Here is a 10,813-nt window from a genome sequence, read left to right as displayed (position 1 = left end):
GGGAAGTCTATGCTAACACTGCCTGAATTTTTGCCACTCAAAGCTTAAACCTTTTAAGAAACTGAAAGACTGACAAGAAAAAATGGTGCCTAATGGGCTGTTTGCCCACTTAGAGGTTGAACATTGTTCCCCTCTTCAAAAGTTTTGGTGGGTTTTTTTCTTTGGGGCATGGGCCCATAAAAAGGCAGAAGAGTCTGGCATATCTGTTCATTTATCCCTAGTGTGGGAAGGGAAAGGAGGCCTGTCTCATATCACTCCAGGGTGATAAAGATCTCACAAAAGGGCTGAGAAATTGTAGGATTGATGCTAGAGTTGTGAAGGTTGCCATATTTAGTTGATGGTGGGGGATGAATACAAAAGAAACAATAGAGTCAGAAGGCCAAAATTGATTTCTTTAAATAGTGAAACCTTTTTCACACAATGATTAGGGCAGATTAATATTTTCATAACCTGACAGATGATTTTTTTTCCCTTTTTATGTTGATGCAGCCAAAAGAGGTGAGCTAGTGCCTCCCCCTTAGTGGTGAAGGTACAGTCTTAGACTGAGCGTGGTTTCTCATTCCAGTATGGTCTGGGAATGTTCTAAGGTGCTGGGATGTGCCTGTGGACTGCAAAACGTGTGACCTGGTTTAAGGAAGCTATTTTGTTACTAGTTCTTGGCACCAAAGATACAAATAAACAGCTTCTTGGAGACCTGAAAACTTTGAATCCTGCAATTCTGTAGCAGATTACAGTTTCTGCAGCACTGCTGCCAGGAGAGACTATCTGAGTACTTTCTAATCCATGTAATTAAGCCAATTTTCTGAAACAACCCTCATTAGTAAATTAAACAAGCCACGCAGCCTTTGCCTGAAGTGATCAAAGTTGTCTGGACTATCCTTACCACTGACAAAGAAGCAATAATCTGATGTATAACAGCTAGAAAACAGTGACAGTGCTCCTGACACTTCTGCTGCTTGAGGATCATATGCCCTAGTTCAGCAAGCTTCTGGGGTGAGTTTGTTTGAGCTAACATTTTACAGTCTAAGCATGAGTGGCGGAGTTGACCACTTGGTCAACTCTTGGGTTTTGGTGGGTGCTGCTAGACAAAGCTCTAGCTTTTCTTGCTAGTCTGGGTGTTTTGTTCCATGGTTTTCAACAGGATAATAAACTTCACCTACAAGTGAGCTGCAGAATTCTTATCTCTGAAGTACACACAGCAGCAACACCAGCTGTTCAGTGAGTCATTTATGAAATAAAGTTTTATACTGTTTATAGAAGTTTAAGTTTGGTGTAACTCCCGTTTATATTTCTGTAGCAATGTAATCAACAGGGAGCTTCTGCTATATTCAAACAAATACTTACATTATAGTATAGAAAATAGCATAGCTATTGCTAGTGTTGTCTGACCTGCATGCTGAGAAAGGACCTGTGAACTAGTAACAGCTGCCTATATACAGTTGCAATTAGATACTGGAGGGATCTAATTTTGCGGATTTGTGAACTGACAAATGAACACTGAGGCTTAGTAGCAGCTCTTCAACTCTAGATATTAGGAATGTAGGAATTTGATAGCTGAAGTTGAATGATCTTGGGTGCAGTATGATGCTAAACTGATCTTGCATATAAGTTACTTTTGTTCAAACATACAGTCCTAGCTTTCTTATCTTAAACTAAAGAAGCTACTGTTATTGTTTTGAAATATTGCATGCTAGCAGGAGCAAACACTAACTATAAGTTTGTTATTTACTCTTTTTTCTGCATTTTGATTAAATACAGATTCTTCAGTCACTTCACTCAATCATCAAGTGAAACTTTGCACAACATACTGATACAGCATTTAAAAGAGTTTTGTGCATTTGAATATCCTTTTCAGAATGCACATAAGATCTGTAAGTATATTTAAATCTTTTAATTGTGGATGCTGCTGGCATCAAGCTGCTGGGTTGCCCTTCATCACTTACAATTCCAGTCACAGCAATATTCACTCTACTGCAAGAAAATTCAGTGGAGTATCTAAAATGGTGAATGTAATTCAACTATAGAAGCATTTTCTTTCCATGCAAGGCTACTGTCAGCAGTGCTAATCCAAGATTTTGTCCCAAGAGGTAAATCGAGTTCTGAAAAATGTTTATGTTTAGAAACCTGGGTCAAACTGATCCCTTTCATGTATTTTTGAAACATTAAAGTTACCTTCTGCAAATACTAGGAAACAACTTCTAGCTCAACAACTATTAACCTGAAGAAATGCAACAGAACACCTATAGTTTCAGAACTGAGAAAGCAAGCTACCTGGAGCTTCAGGTTTTGAAGGACACTTTAAGTTCTGTAGTAGGTAGTAGGGGGAATAAAGGTCTATGTAGCTGAAGCAGTGTCTTGGGCAGTAAATGTCCATGCCTCCTACGAACAAACACAAAGCTGCTATGTGGCAGTTTAGCCAATTCAAGACTGGTCTATTGTCTCTCTCCACAATGTCAGCAGGAGGGTGAGCAGCCCATAATGTCTATACAAAGGATTTACGTCTGCTTATATAGATCATTTTTTCGATTCCTTTTTGTCTCTCTTTGTTGCTCTTTATGCTTTTCCTTTATCATGTTGTATGACTGTCAGACACTGGAAGGGTTGAAAATCTCACGTTGCATATTTTGCCATTTTACCTTTTTTCCCGATGTCACTTCTGATTTAATTTCATCGTATCGAACTGTTAGAACTAGAAATATCTGTTACATTCATAAGCCTCTCAACTAAAAACTTGGAATCTCAGCTTTCAAATTGAAAAATATTATTCTCTAATGCTGCTGCTTTGTGAAATGTTGCTTGCTAGGATAATTTGGACTTGAAGTTGACAAAAAGCGAGCGTGGTAAAATATTTAAATCTGTACCTCACAACTATCTGTTGCCGATATAAAAATCAACTTAAACTCGTTGGGAATGCTTTCTTTTCCCATGCTCTCTGTATTTCCATCCATTTTATGCTGCTAGCTCTTTCTCAAATGAGCAGACAGATTTGAACTGAACCCTGATTTCTGTCTATTAAAATGTTTCATTTACAAATGCTATTAACCCCACCAGGCAGTATCTGGAATTGTGGGGCTAAACATTTAGTGCGACCAGTAAAAATGTAAGGCTATTATACAAAGCAAGACAAATAGATGCAAGCTCTGCACAGGCTGGGCGTGCTATCTGCCAAGATACTAGCATGTAACTGTGGAGGGAAAATTGTAGGAATGGGCTTGCCCTTCCTATCACTCAAATCTTTTTTTGCAATGAAAAAAGAAAAATAATGCAAATACCAACTTAAACTAAATCATGCTTACTAAGTTCTTTGTACCTTATGCTAAAGCCTTCAGTAACAGGCAGTGCAAGAAACAGGACTGCAGACTCTGTGGTCTAAGCTTTCTTTTAGACCCATAGTGGTACAAGCTAGTGTAAAAAGGATCATTAATCTAACAGTTTCCAGATTTGCATGTTCAAAGTATTTGTAATTCTCCAGAGCAGAGAAACTAAAAGAAAAGGGGGAAAAACAGTGTCCTCCTTCTACTCTTCAAAGCTCATTTCAGAGATAAGGCTTCCATTCAAATTGATGAATCTCAGGTAATGACATGATGAAGACAAAGCCTTGGGAAGAATGTTTCAGAATTCCCTTTTTGCCATTACAGAAAAATCTGTATAGCAGGAGCAGTAGTGTGAACTGGTGAGGTTTTTTTCTGAGGGTGGCACTAGCTTCTTTCTTTATTAAATAAAGAGCATGTAATGCTGTAAACACTCATATGGGAGGTATGTGCTCCATTTATGATTTTTGCACAGTTTGAGCTGAAGAGAGAAAATGTAAAGGAAATCTAGATCAATGAGAAGAGCTTGACATCCCCTTTTTTGTTTCTAAATGGTATGGCAATAAGGGAGGTGTTCCATGTTCAATAGCTGCTGTTTTTAAATGCGTGTCTTTCTTCCACTGAAGCCTTCCTCAGAGCTCCATGGGGTGTTCGTGTTTTCAAAGCTTTCATAGTTTCATGGAAAAGATGAAGTCTTTGCCTAGAATGAATTTAATATGATAGCAACAGTGAATATGTCATTTCACTTTCCCTAGATAGTGATGTAACTGTTTGGTGTAGCTTTGATTATATATATTTTGTATCACTGATGTAGGAGGTTTTGGTTTTTTGCAAGTTCAGGACCCCAGACTCTCTCACTGTGAGTCGGGTGAACACCAGTGATGAAAAAAAGACACCTGTGATTAAAGCAGGACCCAAACAGCACCAACCTCATCAGCACAAAACTGCTGTGGAACTGCATCTTTTAAGACAATCTTAGGAAACTCTCATGCCAGAAATAACCAGCTGCTATAATTAAACTAGATGTATATTTCTATATTGCTTATGTAAGATTTCATGTATGCATAAGGCATAAATGGTTTTTGTAGACTGTTAAAGGCTGCTTTAAATTTGCTTCTGAAAGCCTACTTTTATGTCTTCCTTAACACATCTTTTGCTTATTTTTAAATCAGCCTGACCAATGTTGGGTGGAAATAAAGTTGAGTTTGTACATTTAGAACATGCTGACTCCCAACATCTCAGAGCCAACGTGAGATGTGGTGTGACAGACTCTCCTTGAAGGACATAACACACAGATATGTTCAAAAGACCCTGGGCTGAAAAGTGATTTCTCCAAAGCTGCCTCTCAGTCTGAAGCTCAGGACAGATTGAGACATCACTGTCTGTCTTAAACGTTTCAGAGGATTTGCCAAATGTGAACAAAAGGCAACTATATACATGAGGGAAAAGTGACGTGTTTTCTTCTGGTGACAGAACTTAAACATGGCAGAGTATGATTTTTCAGGCTAGCTATGTTAGGATATGGTATATCTCTCCCCCTCTGAGATATTCATTCCTATTGTACTGGTATAAAGCTCCTAAAAAACCTGTGTCTGTTATTTATATCTTAGTGAAGGAGAAAACCTGCATCTAAGCATAAATTAGAGACTACTGAATAATGATGGCTGTTAGGCTTAAGATTCATTCAGTGACTGCAAAAATTACACAGTTCTCTTGGAATGTAATCAATTGTAGTTCGATCGATCCATTCTTGGTTTCTGATATGCAAAAGGAATCGGTCCAGTCTAACTGATAGCACATACCTACAAGTATTTGTGAAATAACCTGACACTTAAGAACAAGGTAGTTACAAAAGTGGTGGCAGCAGAACTAATGCGGCCTCTGGTTCCTGCATTTTGTTATACCGTCAACCAGTTTTCAGACTGTTACAATATGGAATTCTGGTCTTCTGGCTGCAGACAAAACCAAGCATTCACTTTAATTTCTTTAACAGTGGCTGCATTCCACTGAGTAGGAAATACTTTCTAACACACATAAGAAACGTGAGACTATGTTACTACCGTAGAGCATTTTGTTTCATTTAGTGACAGTTCAGTAAAAGATGGTGCACTGCTCATCAGACATGGTTATTTTCATGTGAAGTGTGCTGTTCTCTTTAGGCATACTGAAGCACACCTGCTCCAGCATGCATGTAGTTACTTATGTGAAATTGCTTTATGCTGTATATCGTTGTTAGAGAACCAATGGTTGGGTGTCTGCACTCCTAAAGCCTTGCCCAGTTAGAAAATAAGAAAAAAACGATGCCTGATGAGATTCAAACTCCTGAAAGACCATACCATGTTGTGGAGTTGAGAACAAGGTGAAGACATGCACATTTCTGACCTGCAAATGAAAAGCGTGCATACCTCTCACCAGTGGGCAGTGATGGTCCTGAGGTGTAACTGGGCAGTTTAGCAGTGCTGTTTCTACATTTACTTCTATTTTTCTTCCGCTAAAATGCTGTTATTCTCTGCTGGCTGGATAATGATGATGCAGCATGTCAGTTGGTACAGAATGCAGCTGTTAGGTGTGGACTTTTATTTTTTTCTAAGGCAGTGCAAAGTACTGATCTTTAAATTACTGCGTGGTCTGGATATAAGCTGTATGATAGGCTGCCTACCATGCTGTGGCAGCTGATAAAGTGATGTGCTGTCACTAGCAATGTCTAGAGAGGACCACAGAGAGGATCACAGAACAGTTTGTCAGTCAGAGAGCTCCTGGAATTTGCTCCTTAAAGGCAGAAATACTTGCTGTGTAACTTCTAAGTTTATACACTTTTGGAGTTTTTTCCAGAGTACAGAGGGTAAATAACACCAGCCTTCCCATCCGCCATGGGCTTTGAGTCTATTCCTGTTAACTAAATTAGAATATCTGTACATGTGAAGTTAAAAACTACAAATGGCTGTGCCAGGAGAGAAATAAATCTGGAGATAAACAGCCTCTGTTCCCATTTGAGAATTTACTTACTTATCTCACAGGTTGCCATTGCGTGTGTGCACCTGCACGTATGTAAGGATACAAAAATCATTACACGTGTGTGAGGGTGTAGGAAATGACACTACTTGTTTTACTGCTACGTTTTGGTTTCTTCCCTCTAGCAACCGCTACCCTAACACATTGTATTCATTCTTTCATTCAGTGGTTTGATTCCTTTAGGGTTAGTCTCTGCCTGCCAGCTGCTGGATTTATGTCCTGTAATAGTGTTTCTCAACTTCTTACCAATCAAAATTGGTAAGAACATAATTTCAGACTGTTCAATTGTTCAGACAGGCAAGTCAAATGCACACAAGGAAACAAAATGGTGGGAAATAAAAATGTAAATGGACATTAGAAGCTTAGTTTGCTTTTTATTGGACTGCAAATGAAACCTATCACACCACCACCCTGTAAGATGGTCTTGAGGTGTTTCTTTAAGGTGAGGTGATGCCTATACTGAAAAAGGTTGGAAAGGTGCTGCTATGGCTTAAAGTTTTGGTCTTTTAGATCTTTTCTAAATGCATGAAGTCTGGCTGTGTAGGTGAAACAATGAATTTAGCTGGAAAAATACTGGAGGTTGGAGGTTCTAGCTTTAACCTTCAGATTCTGCCTAAGCAAAACACAACAGCAAACAGTTCATTAAGCTCAGTTCATCTTTTCATTCACAGAAGTACAAAAAATGTTTTGGTTTAGTCTTTCTGTTGTTCTTTTTTTAGGGGAAATAAATGGTGAACTGGCTCCAGCCCTCCTGGACTAGCATGGCTGCAGCTCCTGAGACAGAATCCCGCTGTGGGAAGCGCTGTCACAGCCGTGTCTCTCGCGGGTGGCAGGACCGTCTCCAAGCCTGCCAGCCGCGTTACGGAGCCGAGGGAGGCATGCGGACCACATCCACGGGCATTTCAGCATCACCCGAGGTGAACGACAGACACCCCGTGGGCCGCCAGTACCCTACGCCTAACGGCAGCTGCAGGCCGTCACCCGCGACCCCCGTGTGCCGCGCTCCGCCGCGGAAGGGCGGGAAGAGGGCGCTCCCGCCCCGCCGCCACAGCCGAGGAGCGGCCAGGCCGGGCCCCGAGTCCGCCGAGCTGAGAGTGCAGCCGGACAGGGCTGAGTGCAAACGGCCCCCGCCGCCTCGAGGGCTCCGTCCTCGCCGCGCCCTGACGCCCCCAGAGAGACCCGGGGTTCCCGCCCGCCGGTCCGGCTTGCCGCCCGCTGCCTCCACGTGACCCGGCCTCACGTGGGCAAGATGGCGGCGCCCAGAGCTGTCAGCGTGCTGAGGGGCGGAGGTGAGTGCGCACCGCCGCTGCCCCCGCGGGAGGTGTGTGTGGGAAGGCGCGGGCCCGGCTCGGCGCTTTGCTTTGCCCTCCCCTCTTCCCGTCCTTCCCGTCTGCCGCCGCGATGCCGCTGTGGAGACGGGGCTTGCTTTGGACTAGAGGGGCGGGGGAGACTGCCGCGCCTGTTTCGGGCAGCGGGGGGTGTCCGGGGAGGGAGGGGTGCGTGGCCTGGGGAGCCGCAGCTGCTCAGTCTCGCTTTCGCTTGGCGCTGAGGCCGCTCAGGTCCCCTCAGCGGCCCGAGCAGGGCAGCAGCTGCTGTCGCGGTCGTGGTGAGGCACGGCCCAGCGCGGGCAGCCGGCAGGAGAGGTTTGATCTCGTTCTGTGGCGGTAATCGTTGCACTTGCAACTTAAATGTTTGACACAAAAAGTAATCGGACGTAAGTAACCACAAGTTTCTTCTCCCAGCCCACTCAACTGCAGAACTTACGTGTTGGCATGTCAGTGTGCAGAATGCTTTTTCCAGGTGCCATTATCCCTCAGAATCTGAGGTCCTCCTAAAAGCACCTTTTCTACCACTTAACCTTCCACAAGCCAGTCACTCCCATGTGTCTTATTAATAATACACACGAACGGTTGTACAAGATGTTGTACTTGGCTGAAAAATGTGTTATCTTACTGGTGCAACCTTACTTACCTCAGCCCTTCCCTCAGTTTTATTGTCCCACGTTAAATAAGATTGGAAGCAGTCTGGGCTTTGCCATTCTGTGAGTGTTTCTTTTTAATTTCCATTGTAAAATCTTAAATATGTGAACAGAAGGAAACGCCTCACAATGATCTCGATGAAAGATGCATGATTATTTATTTATTTATTTAAAGACTGTTAAATACTTAGTGTAGTAATACAGGAAAGAGTGATACCAGATTAGCTTTAACTTAAACATTAGACTGAATGTTGTGTGCTTTCAGCTAAAGCACAGTATTGCAGCTGGCATAACAAAATTTCAGTCTGGTTTTTAATGTTACTGATTCTGATCTTGCACTGTACTTTTATATTTTATTCTATCTAACAGTCTTGAAAAAACACAGAAACGTGAAAGGCCTTTTCTTCACGGTCTTGAATGTTGCAGGGCAGAAGTGCCACATTATTTTTGTTTCAGTGGTGAAGGCTCATATCTATAAGGAGATTTTAATCTGACTGGATTTTTGGGATCTGAGCATCAGTTGAACTCTGCACCATTTGGCCTTCCGAGTCTCCTATGTGCTTCATTTCTAACAGTTGTCAAAAGCCTTCGCTCTTTCACGTGTGTGGAATGGAATCTTGGAAATCACAGAATAGAGTTGGAAAGGACGTTAAGATCATCTAGTTCCAATCACAATTTTTCAGTATATAATACCATACCAATAATTACTTTTTTGTTTGAATCTCAAATGAATCAAAATGTAGTGTGCAGCTTCATACTGTTCATTATTAGCTTCAGCATTTTTGTGTCTGCAACCTTTTTCTTACATAGATTATTTTGGTTATGTGGTCATGTGTCCATGCCTCATCCACACCTAGAAAACCAATGTCTGCCAACCAGTTAAAAGAACCAAGCCATTTAAATTTGGTAAGCCTTCATACCTTCCCTTCAGGCATCAAACCTTATTGAGCTCCCCTAGTGGATATGCTTTTCCAGAAGTTGAAAAAGCAAAACTCATGATTCAGACAAGACTGATTAAACTAAATCAAATTTTCCCTGTATTGGACAGTTCAGTATAACTTAATTTGCAAATACCAAAAGAAGTAATTTAAATTAGATTTCTGTTCACCTAAGGGAATCTGTTCTACCTCAAGTGAATGAAAATGACTTTTTTGTAGGCTCTTTTGTGATATTTTTTTCATATTTCTCATGTTTTGTTTTTGCAAGTCATGAAAGGAAAGCTTGCTTTATTATGGAATTGTGCCTATAGATAAGTGCATTTGAGCAGCAGAGCTTTTGGAAGTTTGTATACTGGTTAAATACATATTCCACATATCAGGACTTAGGCTAGCCTGAAAAGTCTTTATTATATTTGAAAAATAAGTTGAGTTAAAGGTGGTAGGAAGCTAAAAAGACAGTTTGTGCCTTTTTGGTAGGTGTATCAGAAATCTATTTGAATAGTATCTGCCTTACTAGTGTCAGAATTGCAACACTATCAACCTGTGGTGAAGGTACACAGCTTTGTAAGAGTGTGAGTGGCCTTTATGAAACTCTGTTTATGCTCAAACACTGAATTTCAGAATGGCTTTGCAGTGGGTCAAGCTGCATTTTCACTGCCACCCTAGCTTGAAGAGTGTTTGAAAGGTGATGCGTAGAAGTATTAATTGTGTTCATAATTTTGTAAAAGAAAACTAAGAAACATCCAGAACACAGATACATCACATCGGTGTGTCGTGTCACAGTGTGTCAGATTACCATTTATACTTGGAAATAGTAGGGGTTATATGGCATTACTTTGGCTTGTAAATGGTGTAATTACATATTATGACAAGTATTACAATAATTGCATCTGTGATACTTCATTGGTAATAAAATAAAGTAGAAGGCATCAAAGAACTGCATGTCTACAAATGCAGCTTAGGTGGTTTAAGGCACAGTAGTCTCTTACTGATTTATTCATTTTAGGCAGGAAAATTACTGTAGAGTAGAAGCCCCTGATTTCTTGTAATGAAGTTTCAGGGCTTTGAGCCACAGGAAAATAACTGATGAGAAGACGTGTCTTGTAAAATGAGTTACTTGCTCTGTTAAATACTGATATAACTGATTTCTGATCTTGCTTCCCTGCCTCTAACAATGAATAAGTATTCTGTAATAATCTATCTGACCTATTATTGGCCAGACTTTAATAGTTAAGTCTGTGGACTGACTGTGTGATACATCTCTTAAATATGCAGTCTGTGTTCCCAGACTGTCCGTTTGCTTGTACACTGCCTTGTCAAGCCCCTTGCAGACCTGGGAATTTGTACACAGGCTCCTAAACAGGTACCAGTAAACCTGGAATCTTGCTCTCAGGTAGAAGCTATAGGTGTCTCCAACACCACAGTATGTAAGATGCTGTGGGATACTTCTGCGGATGCAGAGGCTTTTAGGAATGAATGTTTTCAAAGTTTTTCTGAGTATGTAATTCTTTCCCCCTCTTAATAAAATGAAGAGGAGAGACATAAATGTGATTTTAAACCTTTTAAAGAAAAAA

At 41.1% G+C, this 10,813-nt stretch overlaps 1 protein-coding gene across 1 annotated transcript in view; it reads left to right on the top strand.

Annotated features, from left to right (window-relative positions):
* Positions 1-7,511: 7,511 nt before the first annotated feature.
* Positions 7,512-10,813, top strand: part of METAP1D (methionyl aminopeptidase type 1D, mitochondrial) — a 48,826-nt gene continuing 45,524 nt past the window's right edge. Inside the window, exon 1 of the mRNA XM_061380353.1 lies at positions 7,512-7,612. Within this exon, the coding sequence (XP_061236337.1) occupies positions 7,573-7,612 (40 nt within the window). The 5' untranslated portion in view covers positions 7,512-7,572. The remainder of the gene's footprint in view (positions 7,613-10,813) is intronic.

Source organism: Neopsephotus bourkii, unplaced genomic scaffold (genome assembly GCF_033783945.1).
Source record: "Neopsephotus bourkii isolate Nb327-2 ecotype Australia unplaced genomic scaffold, CSIRO-AGI_Nbou_v1 NB_196, whole genome shotgun sequence".
Lineage (NCBI taxonomy): Eukaryota > Metazoa > Chordata > Aves > Psittaciformes > Psittacidae > Neopsephotus > Neopsephotus bourkii.
Note: the sequence above shows the minus strand (reverse complement) of the source record. Positions and strands in the feature narration are given on the sequence as shown.